This window comes from Peromyscus eremicus, chromosome 1 (assembly GCF_949786415.1).
Source record: "Peromyscus eremicus chromosome 1, PerEre_H2_v1, whole genome shotgun sequence".
NCBI lineage: Eukaryota > Metazoa > Chordata > Mammalia > Rodentia > Cricetidae > Peromyscus > Peromyscus eremicus.
The window spans coordinates 19,459,976-19,482,703 of NC_081416.1; the positions used below are offsets into that span (position 1 = coordinate 19,459,976).

General features: G+C 39.4%; 1 protein-coding gene across 1 annotated transcript in view; it reads left to right on the top strand.

Moving 5' to 3' along the window:
* Hpse2 (heparanase 2 (inactive)) overlaps positions 1-22,728 on the top strand; it is a 681,933-nt gene that overhangs the window by 535,410 nt on the left and 123,795 nt on the right. The window contains exons 8-9 of the mRNA XM_059257820.1: positions 6,913-7,019; positions 11,674-11,788. Coding sequence (XP_059113803.1) covers positions 6,913-7,019; positions 11,674-11,788 — 222 coding nt within the window. The remainder of the gene's footprint in view (positions 1-6,912; positions 7,020-11,673; positions 11,789-22,728) is intronic.

Sequence of the window (22,728 nt, forward strand, 5' to 3'; positions counted from 1 at the left end):
AGATTTTGTTCATGTGGGTAACAGGATGCTTATGCTGAGAGTGGGTGAGTATATGCTAACTGTACTCCATATATATGTATATATGTATATTAATTATGCTTATGTGTATTATCCATGTGAATTTTAAATCCTAAACTTCCCTTTCCTAGTGCTTAACATATATCTGGGATATTACCCATTAACCCAAGTTATTTATCAGAGGGAAGAGCAATCAGTGTGGACATTAAACTTTTCAAACACAAATTCAGGTAACTTGAACAAGGAGAGAAATTCTGAAAATATTTGGGTTTAAGTGCTTACTATACATCAGGAACTGTTTTTAAGTTCTTTTACAAATGTCAGTTAGCTAAAGCATAAATACACCGAGGTAGGTATTCTATTCTACACTAGAACGCAAAGAAGTAGTCTTAAATATTCAAGGTCACACAATGAATATACAATAATGATTGAAATGCAGGACTCTGTCTCCAGAGTCCATGCCTATAACAACCACTGAATACTACCTCACCAATCATAATGCTGCAGGAAGAGCTAGCTGAGGCTGAACCCAGGGCTTCATGCAAGCTGAGCATGTGCTTTGTACCCTCAGCTCTGAGAGCAAAAATTAAAGATGATTTTCTTTTCATTCTTCCTACATTCAGAAGAGAATTCAGATTAACTTTTGTCTTTTGTATGAGTGGACTGTGTAGGATCCTGTATACATAGTTTTTATAATTCAAACATTTTCTGGAGTCATAGCTTCATTTACAAGAGGTAGGTTTTGAACTCTTTGAAATAAAATCATCTCATACAAATTACCCCTCCAAGTTCAGCATACCACTTTCAACTCCAAGTGTTGACTGCAAACTTGCTCACAATAGCTGGACATGACGATCTTATTTTCAAGGTCAGAACATCATAACGATTCTTCATAAAGTTCTTGGACATTCATATCATGTTGGATGATAGTTTGCCTTTAAGTCTTGTGAGTTTGTTGAGTTTCATATATAAGTCACATGTTGCAAGAGTCAGGATTTCTCTTTTCCTCTCAGAAATCAAGACTTGCTTCACCAAAGCTTAGAAAATAAATGAGCAGTGTTCTTGCTTAGGTCTTTCGTGTTCTTACAGGTTTTCACTGTATGTCTCTGTTTTTCCTAGTCTCTAGATGTGTATTTTCAAGCAGCACGTGGCTTCTGATTTTTTGACCTGTGTAATCACCCTTCCCTAAGTCCGACAGTTTCCTTCAAGAGTGGGGTTTACTGTGAGCCGGTACAAGGGAGGGCTGGGATTGCATCAGCCCTTAGGTGTGACTCGAGCCCTATTTTCAGTGAAGTCCAAGCTCTGTGCCAGGTACTCTGATAGGAAGTCAACACTTAGTAAGACTGAAGGGTGTGGTAGAGAGATGACTGAGCAATTAAGACCAAGTACTACTCATGGACCAGAGGACTCAAGTTCAGTTCCCAGAAGCCACATTGAAGAGCTCACTACTGCCTGTAACTAACTCCAGGAAGATCAAAGGCCAGAGGCAACCACAGGTATCTGCATCCACATGCACATAGACAGACAGACAGACAGACAGACACACACACACACACACACACACACACACACACACACACACACAATTTTAAAGTAATAATAAATATTAAAAAGAAAAGATGACTGGGTTTCCTGCCCTCAAACAGGTCATAGTTCAAGGCTTCCTGGAAGCATCATGAGTGGTTTAGAATTCCACTGCCAATAGGAATTGTAGGCATATCTGGACTAGATCTCTGAATTCATGCATCACCTTAAAGGGCTCCTATAAATCAGTGTTCACCCACTGGGTCCACATCCCTTTCCACTAGCTCAGGATTATCCTGTCACTGGCCTCATGTTATTTATTCTTTGTTAAACAGCTGGGACCCTTAGTACAATCCTGTCAGGTATTATTCCATCTATATATAAGGACATTGAAGCTCAAAGTGGTCATAGAAATAACAGAACCTTTAATTTGTGTATCATGTTACAGGTTTCACAATCCTTTTAAGACATGTGTATGACCTCATAGCAGCTACAGTGACCTGACATAAGTTAGATCAGACCCCTCTCCTGCTTAAATCCCTCCAGGAGCCTCCGTCACACTCAGAATGAAAGCACTCTCCTTTCTTCTCTGACCTCATAGGTTCAATCTTTCATCTTTGTATGTACTGTACTCCAGATGGCCTTCCTTTTGTGTTACAAGCAATGGTCCTATTTTCACCCTACATCCTTTGTCTGTGCTGTTCCTTTGGAAGCATCAACAACCTGGCTTTCTCTTCACCAACTCTCAGTTCAGATACCACCTTGCAGAGGGCTCTTCACTGACGACTGTCTAAAGCATCCTTGCTGACAAGCTCCTCCCTAGCATTTTATTGTCTTGTTTTCTTCTTGACTCTTATTCCTCTTCTTTGTTTGTTTATTAATTGTTACTTTCCTCACATGACAACAGTATAAAGCAGTGGCAGTACACCTGCCCCTAGAAGTCTGCTTAGCATTTAGCAGGTGGTTAATAAATGTTTGTTGAAGTGATAAATTAAAACATTTGATAATGCCTCAATGTTTTTTAATGGAAATCTTTAACTCTTTCTACCTATTTTTAAAATATCCTCCCTAGGTGATTTAACCCACTTCTGTTGTTTATTATATAATTTTAATTATTCCCTACCAATCCAGATCTTTGTTTCTGAGATGATACTCTCAATGGTGTTTTTAACCTTTATTTGTACCCCACAACCCGTTTAATTGTAACTTCTATAATCAAACACTTGCTTTAAAAAAATAGTTCTTTGAGAGTTTTGTACAGTGTGTTTTAATCATGTTCACCCTTCTCACAACTCTCGCAAATCCACCCACCTTTCCTGCTCACCCAACTTAGTGTCCTTTATTTTAAACCCATCAAAACCAGTCTGGGCTGCTCACATATTCTGGGTGTGTGTTCTTCCATGCAACACTGTCAACATTACCAAGGGCGACACTCATAGAGAAAGCTGTCTCTCCCTTTCCTAAAAGCCAATAGCTCCACAGATGGGGTAGAATGTTGTGCCTCACTTCCAGTTCCTTGCTGAGATTCTCTGAGTTGGGTTTGCATAGGTTTTGTACAGACTGTTGCAACCACTGTCAGTTCATATGTATAGCTGCCCTGTTGTGTCTAAAAGACACTGACTCCTTGTAGTCATCTACCACATCTGGCTCTTATACTCTTTCCTCCACACTCTTCCACAAAGATCCCCAAGCCTTGATGAAGGGGAGATATAGTGGATGTCCCTTTTAGGGCTGAACATTCTACAGTCTCTTATTCCTTGTATCTTTTGTGGGTCTCTGTTTTAATCACCATCTATTGCAAATAGAAGCTTCTCAGATAAGGGTTGAGAGATGCATTAGTCTATGAGTATAATATGTGGAATCAGTTTAGTACTATGTTCATTTATCAGCATAATAGTAATAACCTCTTCCCTGGGACCTGTAATTTGTCTAACTGTAGGTTCTTGGCCTGATGATGGTGCCAGGTATGGGGTTTCATCTTATGATGCAATCAGATAGTGGTTGATTATTCCCCTGATGTTCATGCCACTATTACACTAGTTAGTGTGTCTTTCTAGACCAGTTATTATTATAACTCATGGGGTTCAACAGGTTATAATCAAAGGCAATCTTAACCTCTGACTGTTAAAGGCCAAAGAGGCACGCATCTGCATTATAAAATACTAATACATTTTAATATATTATTTTCAGAAGACACTTAGAGTTGATCTATTCCAAGCCCATACCTTCAAATATTAATGAAGTCCAAAATAATAATTTCCAAAAGTCAAAGCTAACTTGGGATACATATCAGAAGTCTCAGGGTACATTCTTCTTCTTACATTATGATTTTTTGTATGTTTAGATACTACCTCTCCTTTTGCTAATGATTTATATATAGATATATGTTTATAAAATATTTAGACATGGAAAAATAATACCCATGCCATAACATTTACCCTTTTAAAACATGAAAGTCAGTGGGTTCTAGTATATTCATAAATTTTTTTAAATCATTGCCATTTTAATTTTAATACATATCCAAGATTCACAAAGAAACCTCATACTCATTAGTAAGTCACTCTCCCTTGTCCCTCACCTTAAACTTCCTCCTCTTTTTTGACTTTGTGAAACTACTAATCAACTTTGCACCTCTATGGACTTTCTAGAACATATTCCGGCTGTTTTAAATACATGGATTTATATAAATTCATATAATACATGACCTTTTATGTTGGGTTTCTTTCACTTAGCATAATGTTTTCAGAGCTCATCTGTGCTTTAGTTTTATCATTTTGTTTGACTTACCTAAACTCTCTTTCTCTAGTATCCTTGCTAAAATATCTGTCTCTGGGAACAAAGTTAAATTATAAACATCCTGGAAGCTAAAGGTTAAAAAAAGCATAAATACATTCTTCAGCTTTAATTAATTATAAAGGAAGCAAAAAATTTATTGCATGCACAGATACAGTGTGTTTTAAGGAACTATATATAAATATAGTTTTCAACTTCACTATGTGATTCTTTTTTTAATCAGTTAAAGTATTTCTCTTGTTTTCTTATTTTTATGATTTCTAATTCCCTTTGGGATGGACATTCTGAGCAGTGTTAAAAAGAATGAGAGAATTGCTTTGCAATAAACAAGATGTAGGCCCTGATGACTCTTCTCTTTCCGTGTACAAAGATGCTTAGGAGAGTGTCATCTTATCTGGACCAATAGAAACTGAACCTTTGCTTTGTGCTTGCTAAGCATATGACCTATAACCTTTGACAATATGCCAATGTGGCCTCCACCATTAATTCTCATTCTTCCATTCTTGGCTAGAATCCTTACTTTCATCTAATTTATTTTGCAATTTATTTATTTTGCAATTTTGTTTCTGAAAAACTCAGTAACTTTGCCAATATCAATTTTAAGTGAGTTATAAAACAATGCAAATCCTCTCCTAAATGGGAATGGAATGGGTGTAGGAAGCTATTCCTAGGAAGAAATATGGTCACTTGCTGATGCCTACCTGTGGGTTTGGTCACATGTATGGATATGTATCTCATATTAAATATTCGTATATGTGTTCATATAAATACATCTACACATATTCTTTCTGGGAGCCCTAAGGTACAAAGAGCTAAATTATATTATGTTCTACCTCAGCTTATGTAATCAGTTCACAAAAGGTCCTATTTCTGTTTTCTCCCTTTGTGTCTTCGTTATATGCTTGACATGTCCTTAAAAAAATGTGTCTTTGTTCTTTATTGTGTATTAATAAATGGTTATATAAATGGTGTCATACCACTTATCTTATTATGTTACTTTCTTTTTTTAACTTACCTCACTGAAGCTCTAAAGCATATTTGTGTTTCTGAACTTATGCTGAATATTTTGCTCCAAATGCTGCATAGTATTTCATATTATGCATTGAATACATTTCATATTTCAGTCCTCTAACTATGGACACCTGCCACTGATGGTGACATTGTGAAATCTTCACACTCTTTTCTAGAAACCTGAAGAATAATGGCTAGTGAACATGTCTAGGAGAGGAATTAGAGGGTGTCTAAATGCACTATTTTGTCTATCAACCTCCCTTGTGTATCCCAGAATCCTCCAGCCTTTCTTCATACCCTAACCATTGTAGCAGCAGCCAGAGCTTGGTGCTAGTGTAGTGCAGCAGGAACCTGCTTCTCGTTCCTTCTCTGGGATTTTTCTGGACAGAGGCAACAGACATCTGGGGGATATGTGCTCAGCTCTCAGCGCTGCCCATGAAGTAAGAGGAGGAGTAACTTCATTAGGCTACTCCTGACCATCAGGAGACAGAAACCACGAGACAAATACTTCCCATTGTGTTACTTTGGGGACAGTTGAACAGTTTTGAGGTTTGCATAAGCTTTGACCAAAATCTCTGTGAGGTTGAGTACAGGTTACCAGCATTGGTTGCCAGTTTGAAAGCACGGCCTCCTATTGTCAATTCTTTGTTTCAGTCCTAGAGGTCACCATTCCTGCCAGTTATTATTATTGCCTCCAATGAACTAGCTATAGACAAGCCTGCAACTCAGACTGTACTTTCAGAAGCTACTAGTATTACCCGATACAAAAACTGCCTAATTGCTTTCCAGGGTATCTGCACCCTGATCTGAATAGTTTGGCCAACCTCCAACTTGTAGAACAGAGACTGGGTAATTTCAAAACTTCAGAGGGACACATTTTAACAAGGCTTTGCCTCTGCTTGGAAGGCATGCAGCTGTAGTTTCCTGTGCAGATCTGACCCGTGGGTCAGGGTCTTTTCTTTTTATACTTACTTCAGTTATCTTCAAAATATGGTTGCAATATACATGGCATGCTCATTATACACTTCCCCAGAACATTTTCCTCTCCCTCTCATGGATCATGACTTCTTATACATAGACAGTGTACTTTATTGTAGAAGTGTGGAAATATGGTCCCGAAAAGCAATGCTTCTCAGTACCTGTTGCTATAAAAACATGACGTGGTTCATCTTTTCCAGTGAAGGATGTTGCATCCCTAAAGTCATCTTAAACTCTAGAATATGCATTTGTTCTATCACACCATCACTTGGGTTTATTAAAGGAGAAAAATGAACATGTGTGAACACTAATACTTTTGTATGCATGTTGCACCTCACTCTGCCTTCCAGGCAGTCTGCTCCAGAGTCAGCCTTTTAACTACTACAGTTGACCACCTCTTTTGCTCTTTGCATGGTCTTCCTGTAAAAGGAAAGTAACAGATACACATCTTCATGAAACAAAGCACAAATCATGACCACTTGGGATCAGGGAATGAGAGACACTTCCTTTAGGGAGTGACAGTGCTTCTCATTTGGGAACAGCTTGTACAATCTCATCTTTCCTCTTCTGTTTTGGTTTTGTAAACAGGTGGTCAATACATACACTCCAGGAAAGAAAATTTGGCTCGAAGGCGTGGTGACCACCTCAGCTGGAGGCACAAACAATCTGTCAGATTCCTATGCTGCAGGATTCTTGTAAGTAATTCACATTTTCACTCCCAGGAACTTTCAGGGAAAGACAGTGAAGCTATAACACACTCACTACCCACCGCAAGGCAGAGCTGATTTCCAATGGAAAGTTGAACGTCTGTTCGTTTGTGGATGTATTTAACCACTTTACAAACAGTAACTAGTCACTTCTCCAGCTACTAACATTTTGTCGAACGTAAGTGTCAGAGCACAGATGACATCTTGAGTAAGACCATTGTTCAAATCACAGAGTCAGCACCATACATTCTCCCTTCTGCATTTTACTACAGTTCTGGGAGTTAGGTAAGAGCAGCATGGTTTTGTCCTCCAGAAACATGACGAGGGGGACTAGTATGAGTGATAACTGCATTGCAAAGAATAATTATGCTGTAGTAGGTCTTTGAAGTATACTGGATCTACCAGGTGCCAAGTACTGTCTGAAATGCTTTGATACTTTGACAACCAATGAGATTGATGTGAAAGAGAAGCTAGTGTTGTCCTCACATTACAACCAACAAAGCTGAAAGGCAGAGTTGAAATAAGTTAGCCGAGGGAGCTCATTTAGCTAGTGGCAGAGGTCAGACTCAAACTCAGATGGCCTGCTCCAGAGTCCAGCCTTTTCACCACTACAAAAGAACCACTTCTCTTTCTGTCTCCCACAGCCTTTCTATAAAAGAAAGTGGTGGGCTTGCAGAGGAATTAAGAATGTCCCTGAATGGGGTTATCAGGAAGGGTTTCATGGGAAAGGTGGCGATTGTGTGGGTCGTGGAAAGAGTGCTCTGGTTTTCAGAGGTGAGTGGTGGAACTGACAGCCAGCTACCTCAGGCTGAAGAAAACATTCCTGGAGGGCATAGCAGAGGGCCAGTGCCTACCGTGAGGAAAGCCTTGTTTCAGCAGGGATGGAATGAGGGCTGAGACTGTGACGAGGGTTAACACCAGGTCTTGGAGGGTCCTAAAAACCATGTAAAGGAACTGAGGCCTTCTTCGGGGCTGTCCCAAGCCCCTGAAGATTTCAAAGAGAGAGATAACCTGCCGAGCATTTTAAAATTTAGACCTTGTCAATGTTATGCATAGGATCTTGGAAGGGATAAGAAAATGAACTTAAAAGGCTGCTGTAGTTGCCTGGAGAATGACTTGAGCCAGACGCATACAGTTCTGCTTGGCTTGCCTGTGTCATGCAGCCAGGACAGACCCCTCTGAATCAGAGACTAACCAAATGATTGTTTTCCTGGTCCATTGTGGTCCTTTGGCTCTGGCTTTCTGGCTGAGCAAGGCATGAACTGTAGTTTTTCCTCAGCTGTGTTTCGCTCCTCACAGCTGTCCCTAATTAGACAGATGCAGTTTCCTTCCATTGAGACAGCTTCTTACACATTTGTGAAGAACAGATCAGGCTGGCCAAGCAGATGGCATTTTCAGATGGAATCATGTCAAATGTACATGAAGACAACTGCTCAGTGTAATTCATGGTGTTACTCTGGGGCATCCATGTTTGTAACCTCAGTATCTAATGTTGTGTTTCACAGAGATGTCCAATAAACATGGTTGAAATGAATGAAATGGAGTGAATCTGAATTTAATGCAGTACTGCTAAGAGCCTTCTTTCATAATTTACTCCCTGCTAGTTTGATATGAATCCTGTTGCAAGGGGGAAAAGCCAGGTTGGCAGTCGGTACTAAGGGGACCCCTTGGAATCAGCTCAAGAATGGCTTTTTCTCAGCTGTTGCCAAATGATTTTGCTTTGAGGTCCCGCAAGCAGCCCAACTCTACTGAATGTTTTTCTGAACACTCTTCCCTTTAAGGAGAATGGTGTGAAATGAAAAGTACCACAGACCTTCATGGAGGCAGCTGAAACAGAGACCTCCCTTTGCATGAGCATCAGCCAGACAGCCATAGAGCTCTCCATGGACTTTGCAGATGAACATAATTGTTGATATTTGGGATGTAGTTCAAATTATCAGTGCTTGGTTGACAGAGATCAGATGAATCTAGTTCATTCTGCTCCTGGTCTTCGTTTTACTTCCTTGTCATCCATACCATCTGAGCTCCACAGGCAGCGCATAGCAATGTGCTGTGTTCTTAAAGGGATGTCATTTGCTTCCTAGACAAATGATATAGCATTCTAAGAAGGTTCAAGCAGCTAGAAAGCATGTGAAAAGGTGGCCTTTTCCCAGGACCTTTTCAGTATATCACCTAACTATGTAGTTCCTAGGGCATGTGCAAATGCGTGCATGAATCAGAATTCTCTGCTAATGAGGACTCAAAGATAGTGCAACCCTGACAGTCTTGAAATTCTTTGCAATACTGCAAATTCGTCTTGATAGGATGCCGTGTCTCCAGCATCTAGCAGCATGCAATAATATATAGTAGGTGCTCAATAAACACCCCTGAATAGATACTGAACAAGTAAGCAATGGGCTCATTGTACATACACAAAACACCAAGAGACTGTCCTGTGTTGCTGTACAGATGGCGCTGATGGAGGGGCTCATGCATATATGATTATGCATTTATTCAGACTTTATTTCTTTTATTTATTTATTTATTTATTTATTTATTTATTTATTTATTTATTTATTTATTGGTGTTTAGAAACAGGGTTTCCCTGTGTAGCTTTGCGCCTTTCCTGGAACTCACTCTGTAGACCAGGCTGGCCTCAAACTCACAGAGATCTGCCTGCCTCTGCCTCCCGAGTGCTGGGATTAAAGGCATGTGCCACCAGCCCAGTGATTTTATTTCTTCTAGAAAGTGAAACTCCATATTTGCTTTCCTAGATAAATATTAAATATAGACCATGATGTATTTGTACTTTTGAACATGGCAAGAGCTCTGCTTTAGGAGATGTTCCCCCAGAGTCTGATGGTGTTACAGCCCCAGCCCAGGGCTTTCTTTGAGAATCCATCTGCTACTGAGCCTCAGGACCAGAGCAAGAGCTGAGCCTATTATTCTGGCTTCACAGATTTGCCAAACTAATGAAAAGAATAAAGGCAAGTAGCTTTGCCATGGGATGTTCCCAAAGTCCTTCAGCTCTCTGGGTCGCGGTGTCCCAGTGTGACAAAACGAACACGACAAAGCTTCTGCTGTGCTGTACACACACTTCCCTTTACTTCAGACTCTTGGTTTTGTGCTTTGCTTTGCTTTGGGATTTGGTTTTGTAACTCTAATTGTCAGTAAATGTGTTCATTTTTATGAGAATAAAATAAAATTGTAAATGTAAAAAAAGATTTGAAAATGTGAACGTTATTTATTCATAATATAAGAATTAGAAATGCTCTTTATTCCAGCAAGGAAAAAACTTAATTCTAGAAGTCATGGATTTGTAGCCCCATATGGTTTCAGATTTGGGAAATCATAACTATGTGTAATTTTTCCCATGTGCTGAATGGTGATTTCCAAAGTTCCTAAAATCTAATTTTATCCAGATAAATGTCAGCCTAAACAGTGCTGTGTACCTACAACATGCCAGGAACTGTGTTGGGTGTTCTGAGCCTAAGTTCAAATGCTGTATGATTGAGGACCTATAACTAATGGGGCATGGTAGAGAGAGGGGAATGCTCACCATCACCATGCTGGTGGAGGGCATAAATAAAAAGAGCTCTGTGAAGGTAGAAAGTGATACTGCTGACTAGGATGCCAGAGTTTAGAAAAGAACACTTGCTTTGGAGATTAATATGGTAAGAAATTGACCAAATGGAAAGAAATGAGTTAGAGGAGGTTAGGTAGGAAATGCTAAGGCAAAGTTAAAACGTGTGAAGACGAGGGTCAGTACAAGAAAGCATGCTATAGTGGCTGCTCAAAAGTGGTTTTGTGCAACTTAGGCCTATGGAGAATGAAGTCAGAGGTAAGAGCAAAGATGAAGTGGTATTTCAGCAGTGGCAATACCGAGAGAGGAAACAGTCAATGCCTAAATTGATGAATGAGTTGAATGTGTCAGCAACAAAGGCCGAGTCAGCAGGGAGTTTGGTAAGAACCTAGAAGGCAGGCTTTTTAAAAGAGTAGCATGTTGTGTAAACTAGGCACTTTGCATACTCAGGGATAAGTGCATGGTCAATACAGGTTTCCTATTGTAACACATATGAGAAGGAGATAACAGGATTTAATCTCTGAATAGTTTATTGTGGTGTTGATGAAAAACAGTATTACATTGACGGGACAGTGATATATGAGGGAACCAAATGACAAGGCTGTTTTTGCAGAGGTCATAGTCCTATGTAGGTTAGCATCCTGTGAAAAGTGTGTACACTGTCACAGAGTGAGGAGGCTGAGGATACAAGGTGCAGTGTGAAATCCTGTGGTTGCACGTTTGTGGCCAGGGAGGATGCATTAGGCTTTTAAGTGGTCACAGTATTCATTTGTTAATATTCTAGAAGTAAAATATGACATAAGCTGTGATAACTTTATGACCATGAACAATTCATTTTATTCCCCCAGACTTCAGTTTCTTTTCCTGTAAAATAAAGAGATTAGATCTGAGAATCTTTGAGATTTCTTACAGCTTCATGTTCAGCACCTAAAATGATTTTCTCTTTTAAAGCAACAAATAAATTTGGTGGTGCTTGTGGGGGGTGGGAGGAGGTAGAGTTTATTTGTGTGTTGTAGCTAATGTTCTTCTAAAATGCCATTTTAAATGTGCTGATGTGGCTTCTTTTCTTTTGCTCTTTAGATGGTTAAACACTTTAGGAATGCTGGCTAATCAGGGCATTGATGTTGTGATACGACACTCATTTTTTGACCATGGATATAACCATCTGGTGGACCAGAATTTTAACCCATTACCAGTAAGTACCCTGGATAAAGATTCCCAATTCATTTCCATATCATTTGGTTCTTTTAATCATGCCTTTTTCCATACTAGGAGAATGTTTCTCCTTCTGCTATTGGCAATCTCTTTCATAAATCAGACAGAGCATTCTTGTCTTTGATTTCATGAACCATTCCATGGGCTTTGGCTTCACTCCCCGCTACCACACACACCTACACAGACATACACACACACATACATATATTTATATGTGTATAATATATCAGTTCGTTACTATTACTTTAGCAAACTTTGTGCAATTGAGATTCCACATCTCCTTGTGGCCTGTTTGAACTCTGCTTGAGAGTGGATTTTTCCAGATTGTTTTCTTTTAATGCTAATAGGAGACATTAGTTAACGTCAGATGCAGCATGTTGAAAGCAGATGGGGGTATGCTAAGATCAGATAAAATAGGAGCCCATCTCTTAAGGCTAAAGTGCACTTGGAGTTAGATGTTGACCCCTAAGTGATGATGAAGAGATTTTCCCCAAGGCAGAATTCTGAGTGACCTGCTGCATAATCATCAGAGAAATCTTAGCCCAGAAAAGCTGTTTTTTGCTTTGTTTTCTTTTCTTTTCAGAAATATCACACAGATGATTATTTTACGTGGGTCTCATATGGTATCATATCATTACATGGTCCTGATGGAAAGTCAGACTCCTCTCCCCATCCCTGTGGTTGCCCTTAGCCATGTTCTATTTGCTTTATTTGACAAGGTCACTGAGGATGAGACAGGGAAAGGGGAACATAATGGCATCCCTAGACCCAGATCCTGTGCCTTCAATTACTGTTGCCTTAAGGGTCCTGGGAATAAACCCAGCCTGGAACAGTTCCTGCCATTTGCAACCCTTTACCTATTTCTACCCCATTGCTTCTACCTTCCAAACCCCAAGTCAAGAGGCCTTCAAGCCTAGAGCAAGAAATAATATGGCCCACAGGAGTATCACTCCCAAGTCTCAAAATTGAAACCAGTTGGCACAATTGTTTTTATACACAGAACAAGAATACGACTCAAAGTATGTCTGGGAGACTGAGGTAGGAAGGATGGGGAGAGAGTTTTCTACTTAGAACCATAGAGATTTGTTTTGTTTTCATATATCTGTGTAAATAAGCCAAGACAATTAGAAAACTACATTCATGGCATAAATACTAAACAAACATAGAGCACATCTTCTATTTGGCATAAATATAATTAAACATTTTTGAGTAGCAGGAGTTGGGGAGGACGCAACAATGAATAAATGAATAAATAATAGAATGTGATGAGGGTTCCTAGATGTAGGTACAGGAGGGGCTTTTCTGAGCATAGGACATATAAATGAAGAGACAACTGGCATTCAAAAGGCAGGTATGCAGATTTTCCACAACTTTCTAAGCAGAGCAGAGGCTAACACAAACATTTCACTACAGGAACTAACTTGGCATGTCTGCAGAAGCACAGGACCATGAGTGCCTGAGACATGGAAGGAAGGGAAAGACTCGATAGAAATTAAGTAGGCAGAAGTCAGATTGCTCAGGCGATTGAACTTTAATCACAGTACTAAGAAAAATCACTGGAGAGCTTTAACCAGGAAGACACGACCAGTCTAACATAATGCTTCAAGTACCGTTTTCAGCAATGCAGATAATATTTACCAATTCACAGATGCAGGATGCTCTTCGATTTGGTATATCAGCAAAACTCCACTCCTCCCTTTTTCCTTCTCTCCTTCCTTCATTCAAATTTCATTCATTCATCTTCATCATGTCCTATTTGCTTATTGATAGTTCCTGGCAGTGGATCTCTGTGGTGAACCAAAATGACAAAGTCCCTGTGCAGTGTGGTGAGAAATGGAAAATAAACATATAAGATAATTGTAGTTTATCACAACTGCTCTAAACAAAACCTACTGAGGTAAATATGACTTTATTAATTTTCCTGAAAAAAAAATAAAAAGCTGAAGTTCTAGGAATAAGTGAATGTCTAAGGTCAGAGAAGTCACAGTAGCTGGGTCTCCCTGGGTTTTCTAGCTCTAAATCCTATTTTCTGTTTACTGTGCCACATTATTTCCCATGATGCTGACTTAGGTGCCCTTGTCATGGCCTGAGGCAAATTCTGCCTTTTACTTGAGTCTGGAGAGAAAGATGGGTGTTAGAAGGCTAGACAGGCCTCATTTCCAGGGTTGGACCACCTGAGTATCTGATCACATTGCTGTGTGACTGCCCAGGACCATGGCCATGTATACAATAAAGACACAAACCTTTATTCTCCACAAATAAGAGTAACTGCCGATTCAAAAAAAGCATTGCATAGTAGCCCTCAGTTCATACCTAGTAGCCCCAGAGCTCGCATAAGCCTTTAAGATGCTAAAACAAGTTCCAAGGATGCAGCCAAAGCCCCAAGTGAGCTGGGCAGCTGCGTTTCTGGAAACATCAAGCTCTAATAAAGAAATCATCCGTAAAAGCACTTAAAAAGGTAGCCAGCTTTCCTTTTTATCCTTCCTTGTGGTAAAAATTCTGCACCTTATAAGTAGGAAACTTGGCAGCTGGGAGAATGTGTCCTAAGTCTCCCCTGGAAAGAATTTACAAGGCCAGACCAGGGCGTGATCTGAGAGACACTGCTGGCTGGTCTCTAAGATGGGTGATGGAGCTAGACCTGAGGATCTTATTGGTTGCCGTGTCAGAGAGCGGTGGAATTGATAACTAACATTGCCAATAAAAGCTTGTGGATTTTACATTGTGGTTACATCTCCAGGAGAGTTTGTTAAGATATTAGAGGATTAGTGAACTGCACTTTACTTTGTCTCCCAGAAAAATAAGTATTTTTTCTTCCCATTCCTTCAAACCCAGCTTAGTATATTTCTGGAAAGAATCCTATTAGCAAATTCTTTTCTGTTTCTGCTGGTGCTCTTGAGTAAATCCAGAAACTGTGAGCGCTGTGCCTCGGGGCTCCTCAGGCCCTGTCCCATACCACCCCTCCCCTTCCTAGTTAGCTTTGCTGCATTCCAGCTCAGCTCTGGCAGGGCCGTTCCTAAAGCACCAGTCAAAGGTAAGAGACAATATTGAGACAAGACGACACTTTAAAAGTGGTTTCTAGCAGCTAGGGTGAGGGAAAAATGGTACAGAAGATTTTTAGGGTGGAAATGGTTCTGGATGATACTAAATGGTGGGTACTTTATATGTTGATCCCAAACCACAGGATGGATGGACACCATAGTTAAATCCTACTGCAGAATGTGGGCTTTCTGTGTCACTGATAGAAGCACCGCTCTGATGAAAGACACTGATAACGGAGGAGACAGAGCACGTATGAGGACAGGAGGCATGGGGGCAGCTCTGTGCCATCCAATCAGTTTTCCACTGGACCTGAAGACTTCTCTTTTACAAAAGAATTCTAAGAAGTAGGATGAGACAGATGAAGAAGGGAGGAGGAGAAGGGAGAGAATGAGAATGGGTTCTACATCCCCCTGTTCTGCTCAGGAAATAACTTTTCAGCTACATTCCTTGTTTCCTCATGGTTTTTCTGCTAGAAAAGTCAGCCATGCATTGTCATTCACGCCCGACCTTCCCCGATGGTTCTACCACTGGGAAAGAGGGGACATGTGAGTCTCCACAGCTAGGCAATCAGTCGTGGACTCCCTTGGGAGTAGATGATGTTTGTGCAGAAGAGATCTGCACATTTAGTGGACAGAATCCAGACCCCACCAACCCTGGGCACTTCTCCTAGGAGAGGGCTTTGGAATTCAGCTTGTCGCTTTTTTTTTTTTTTCCAGATTGTAATTTACAAAGCATTCAGGAAAAGGAATGGGGATTTAGCAATCTGCGTCCTCCTAACTCCCACGCTAGGACAGAGGGCAGCAAAAAGAGTCTTCACACAGATGTAATTTAAAAAACAAACAAACAAACAAACAAACAAAAAACCACTGAGCTCTGAGCTTACCATTGTGTGGATATATAGAAAAGACATGGTCCTCCATCTGCAGAGCCAATAACCCACTGTGTGTTTATAAGATTACAGGTCAGTCCTGATTAGGACTACTACAGAGAGCTAGATCATGCTGTCTTAACATGTCTACTCTGGGCATAGAGGTGTAGCTGTGAGCTGTCGGCACTCATTTTTGCTTCACTTCTTGATGAGTAATAACAAATATTCAACATCCCTGTGCATATCCATTGAACACTCTCTATGTACATTGTTCTGGATACAATCATCAATCATGGATTAGAGCACAACTCAGTAGTCTATAGTGAAATTAAACCTATGGTTGCAGTTACTATAGCAACATACTCTGAGCCAAGCCATTGCTGTTCAGCTCTTATTTAGCTTTTGGAAAGAAGCTCTGCCTTTTATTATTGCCAGTCTGGCTTACTTGGTTAGCCTATCTATCACAAAATTGTAGGACAAGTTGTTAAATAATCCTGTCTTTTTTCCCGTTCCTCTAAGGGGACCATCCCCTTAGAGAAGGTACCCCTTATACATAGCATAGCTGAGATATGCAAACAGGATCAACTTAATGTACCCTTTTTCTGGAGGAACATCAAATTACAAACCCATATATCCCAGTGTAGCTGGATTGACTGAGACTTGAACCATCCAAACAAGAGGTACCACAAGGAGCAACAGAGCCTATAACTGTGACAAAATTTGTGGTTCCTAGCTCTACCATCAATTATGTATGTGTGTTTGGGTTCTGGTTTCCCATTGATTGAGCTGAATTGAAGATAAAACTGCCTCCCCCTTATACTTCCAAATTCATTGTCAGTATACTTGAAAAAATAATTTAAAGCATAAGATTTTGATTTTGCATTTACATATAAGTAAAGAAAATTATTAGATAGGACTATATCTCAGGGCAAGAAAATTACAGGCACAAGAAAAATTTTCTTCTTTGTAAACCTTTTGTTTGTAAAGTTGCTGCAATCAATAATTTTTAATCTGAAAAAGGATATCTTTATTTTAAAAGGCTATGAATGAATTAAGTCCTTTAAATAGCCAAGTAAATAGAAATCTTAGCTTTATGTGTGTTCCATTCATTCTTATGGATTTATTACAGTCATCATCATGCTGGATGCTGGGCTGAGCTCTGTAGACAGCATCTGCCCTCCAGGAGCTGACAACACAGATACAGACAGACGGTAGAAACGTTGATAGGGACTATGGCAAAAGCATTTTAAGGAATAGGAAAGAACAAAAAAAGGCAGTCTGATGAAGGCGTGCAAGGGCTGTCTTGGAAGGCCTTCTGGGAGAGACAATGGCTAGGTGGATTCTCACTAAGTGGCAAGTTAGATGTAAGGAGGCAAGTTTGGGTGGGGTTATCTGAACATGGGCAGTAACATATACGAAGACACAGAAACACTCATTTTCCAGAGAGTCATGGTAGATGAAGTGTGAGTAATTATCTCAGAAATTTTTTCTCGTTGCTATCCCATGGCCACACAGGGTGTGTGAAAATTGAAGAATTCAAATCTACAAACCTGGAGGTGGTATGGCAGGGGAGGTACAAACCCAGACAAACTAGCCTGCGACCTGTCTCTTAGTGTAACCTTTCTTCTCTTTCTTTCCTTTCCCGTGGGATCCATCAGGAACATGAAAGAAGCAAAACGTACCTATTTAGGGGTAGCTGTGATGTGAAATCCAATCCTGTCATTAGGGGCCCCAACAAAGACTTTTCCATGCACAGCCTTCTTTGTGAGAGGCTGCTGCTGAGAGAAGGGCAGCCTTGGCTGTGGGATCAATCACTGGGACTCCGGCTGCCTCCATCAATGGCCAGAGCACCGGGCTGCATGCCCATGAACATGACTCGCTTCTTTCTCCTCTGAGTTCTAACCCCTGGCTGTTGAGATCAGAGCCTGCACTCTGCACCATCTGACGGGGCAGGCAGCACTTGGCCCTAATGCTTGAACATACAGGCTCCTCTGATTATTTTACTGACCATTCTCATCTTTTGTCTATTTATCAACTTGAGCAGTATGCACGTTCTGTCAGTAACATGCACTAGTAGTTGTGACAGCTCATCCCTTTGGGAAGTAGAAACAGCTCTGGGCCCAGCATCAGATGGAGCTCAAAATGCAACACAGTAGTTTTCTAGTCATGTGAGCCTTTATTTCCTCTGTGAAAGTGGGTGATAACTGCAGAAGTTGGAGAGCAGGAAGTGTTTGAATTTACTTTTTGAAAATACTGACTTTGAGATCAGACTGACCAGCTTTTCCAATTACCCCCTATATGTACTTGAAATTACTAGGAGACTTCAGTGACCATCAGTTACCGACCCTATGAGAGTAGCATCTATCTCAGAGGGTTACAAAGGGTTGGATGAGCCAGTGAATTTGTATCTTTCACCCCATCATAAATAAGCAATGGTTATTAAGTGCTTTTTGTTGTTTACAAAGCTACTTTGTAAGATATAAAATTGCAAATCACAATAGTTATTAACAATAACATGAACATAACTGTGATGAGAATCTTTAAACATTGTATAGATATATGGAAATAGATTCAAGTAATGATGATTAAAATATGAAATTTATTTTTTAAAATTAAATTGCCAGAAAATTAAAGGAACAGAAGGGAAAGCTGTGATTCCTGAATTTAAGAGGAAGTGACTGAAAATAGTTAAAGACAAATTAAATATTACATTTTCTTTCCCTCCAGAGAAGATGTGGCCAAATACCCTGTGAAAACGGTTAAGGGCCTGGCAGGTCTGCATTGCCGTGTTTATAAATGGCCCAATAAGCCCTGGAAACCGTGGTATGTCACATCAAAGGGCTAATGACAGCACATTATGTGAATCACTGAGTAGCAACAATTGAAAATCTCACTCTGCCATCAGCCATTTATATTGTTCCCAGATTAGAATACTGAGGGATCACAGCTACTGAAAATTTTGTAAACCTAAATAAATCAGAGAGAAGAAGCAATCTCAGCATTGCTGTGTCTGAGCTCAGGGGCGTGCTGTGCCACCCTGGAAGCAACCTGCAGATGAAGATGAACACAGTTGGCTCTGGGGTGAGAGGAGCCATGCCCAAGCTGCTCAGCTTTCCCAACCATGAAAATTTACTTAGAAGAATCAGTCCAGAAAGAGAGAGGAACAAATAATGAAAGATGTAAAAGGAGGGAAAAGGGAAAGACCCTTTGGTGGTTGGAAGGCTCTTTTGGTGAGTGTCACAATGAGATGAGCTTAAGCTTATTTCATCAAAGATACTGTATTTGTAGGCAGATAGGTAGTGATTCTGGGAACCAACAAAAAAATCTCCTGATTACTGACTGTTAGGACCAAAAATAATATGTCTTTTTCTTAACTCCGTTTTTATGTTTTAGAAGCTATTCATTTGAAGTGGAAATGCTTTATAGAAATAGAACAACCCTGGAGTCAGCATTCAGCAAACACACACACACACACACACACACATACACACATACATAGGTATGCACATGCATATACACATGCACAAGCACTCATGTACACATGTACACACATGCATGCACATACATAAAATATTAGGGCAGAAATGGAAATATTAGAAAGAAATGGGAGTAAAGACTTGGAAATAGAACAAGTAAACAATTCTGCTTTAAATTATTTAAGTATACCCCACGATTTATCAATTTTCAGAACTTGATAAATCATTAAATACTTCCATCACTCACTTTGAACTGTTAGCAATGTCTTATTTCATCTCAGATTTCGTTTTAAGCATGGCAAGGACTGAACAAAATATACTGTTTTCACTTATTCTGGACATTGGAATAAATAAAATGGAAGATGGTGGAGGATATGGATATGGAGGCAGTTTAAGAAGTAACTTCCACATGCTACTTCCTATGCAACATATCCTGTCCTGTATGTGACTCTTCCTAATCAGAAGAGCCTCAGTGTCACGACCCCCATGACCAAAGCCTGTGACAGATCAACACAACATACACTCAGCAGGGAAAGCCACACACAGCACTGAATTGCTGCAAAGGGGGCCTTTAGGTTTGTTTTTTTTTTTTTTTTTTTTTTTTTCCTGCTGGTAACCTAGCCCAAATTTTATCAGTTAATTTTAAGAGCCACTCCCCCTCTCCCAACACCAATCACCTCAAAAGATTTAGCTATGAAAGTGACTTGGGTGTCTTTATCCAATAAATCCATGAAAGTTTGAGTTTTTCCTCCCCAAGGTTTCTTAGAATTTAGCTTTTGATTCTCCCTAGAGATATGGCAAACTGAGTTCATCTTTCTATTTAAACAGCTATTGGAAGTACAGGACAAGAAAAGGATACATGTACTGTTTCACAGCAAAAGAAAATAACATTGGAGGGTTTTTCCCTGTGTGTGTGTGTGTGTGTGTGTGTGTGTGTGTGTGTCTGTCTGTCTGTCTGTCTGTCTGTCTCTGTGTGTGCATCTGTCTCTCCATCTCTGTCTCTGTCTGTCTCTCTGTGTGTGTCTCTGTGTCTGTGTCTGTCTCTGTCTCTCCGTCTGTCTCTGTGGGTGTGTGTCTCTGTGTGTGTGTCTCTGTGTCTGTGCGTGTCTCTGTCTTAAGAAGAAGGAAGGCACAATTAGGCCCCTGAATGATATACTGTGGAGGAAAGATTAGAAGTGGAAGAAATACAGTCAGATAGGAAATGGGGAAATACAGGCAGATTGGAAGCTTCACCAACAGAATACAAGAGATTGGAGAGATAATCTCAGGCATTGAAGATATGATAGAAGAAATGGATACACTGGTCAAAGAAAATGTTTAATTTAATAACACTCCTGACACAAAACATCCAGGAAATGTTTGACACTATGAAAAGAACAAATCTAAGAATAATAGAAATAGAAGAAGGAAAATAATTCCAGTTCAAAGGCCCAGAAAATATTTTTAACAAAATCATAGAAGAAAAATTATCCAGCCCCTTCTGGCCTTTAGAGTTTCTACCGAGAAGTCAGGTTTAATTCTAACAAGTCTGCCTTTATTTGTTACTTGGTGTTTCTCTCCTGAAGTGTTTAATATTTTTCTTTGTTCTATATATTTAGTATTTTGATTATTGTGTATGGAAGGACTTTCTTTTCTGGTATAATCTATTTGGTGTTCTGTATGCTTTCTTAAGATACCTTTGTCAAATATCTCTTGCTATTGCAGACTTCCGAACTCATAGGCCTTGTAGTCAAAGATTTTAATAATCTGTATTTGTCCTGTTTTATTAATTCTGTTTTCAACTAGATGCTCATAGATTGCCTATTTTTGATTGGAACCACTTATTCATAATTACTCCAACATCCTCAATAATTAAAGTTTTGCCTCATTACTATCTTTTCTAATGTCCCTAGTAAAATTTCATTTCCCTGGTTCTCCCAAGTTATACAAATTAGTGTTTACTTTTAGAAAATAAGCAAATTGAAGGCAGAACTATTAGGACATGATAATGCAAAGTGGAAGATTATTAAATCATCTATGACTAAATTCAAATGTTTGATTTTTTTTTAGTAAATCGGTCATTAGAAGAAGCCATACTCCACTCCAAGGAACAATTATGATGTTGCCTAAAGGGACATTGACCACACATTTGTTGATCCCCCCTTGTTGCCTCTTAATTGACAGTATTTGTACATGTGTATGTCAATGACAGCATAGGCAGAATGCATCTCAAATGTTCAGAACAACTTCTCCAGATATTTTGCTAGGACTGAAAAGCACCTGAGTGCAAACACTTACCAACTCCTATAAGATAAAGGAGACAAATAGCTTGCCAAATGAAATGTCTTAGAAACACCAATTTAATGATACATATAAATTAATCGTAAACATATGGATTAAATTTCCCCCAGAAAAGGCATATTTAGACTCTCTCTGGACCACAAGTGATTGAAAAATGATTGGAGACATTTCCTGAGCCCAAAGAGAAAAGGAGTATGTCTATACTTCTTTAACTGTAAATATTAGTGCAGTAGATAAATTATCCAGGGGATCTGGGATAGTTAAAAATGTGGACAGGAAATAAGAAGGAGATTTGGCTTTAAAATATGCTCCAGGTACATCTGGGGCAAAATAATCAGAAACAGGAAGATTTCTGTTTGACATAGAACTCAGTATAATTATAGAGACTATAAGATATTCAGGGTGATTTCTAATTGGCATGGTACACATAATAGAAAGCTAATTGTTATTCCTGAAGATACAAAGGTGAAGGCCTTAAACTACAAAATATGAAATTATGAAATGGTGGTTATTGCCCACAGAACACACACAAGGTCTGCAATGTTTGTCCTGTCAGGATTCCTTTAGATGTAAGAAAGGTTTAGCAAAAAGTTGACTAGCTTTTCTACATGACTCAGGAAAAAAAAATGACCAAAGTCTACACAGTAGTCTTTAAGCAAGGAGTCCAGAGGCAAGATGGAATCTGAGAGTCAAGACAAGAGAAAATGAAATTCAAGTTCAGGCAGGACAAAATCTCTAAGGATGAACTTAAATCTTTTTGTGTGTTTATTTGTTTGTTTGTTTGTTCTTAATCCAGAAAGCCATTATGGAACATTCACAAGAAACTTTCTGATACTTATTTTTGTGTTTTCTAATCAATTGTAAATAACTTTTTGACGATATCAGATATTCATCCAAATAGGGGAAACTAAAGTATACTTATTATAAGCAAGCTCTGACCTTGGGAATTGGACCATATAGTACAGTGGAGTTTTGTTTGTTTTTAATTAATTTTATTTTTTAACATTTAGCTTATTATATTTTTGATAATTTTATACATAAATACACCATTTCCACCCCTCACTTTTCCCTTTCTAACTCCTCCTATGTCCCCCTACTCCCTCTCAATTTCATGATCTTTTCTTTTTTAATTATTATTGCTATACACACACATGAGAAAGAGTGGGGTCTATATTAACACAACCTGCTGAATCCATTTAGTGTTGCTCACATGTATATGTGTTTAAAGATGATTACTTGAGATTAAATAACTTATCA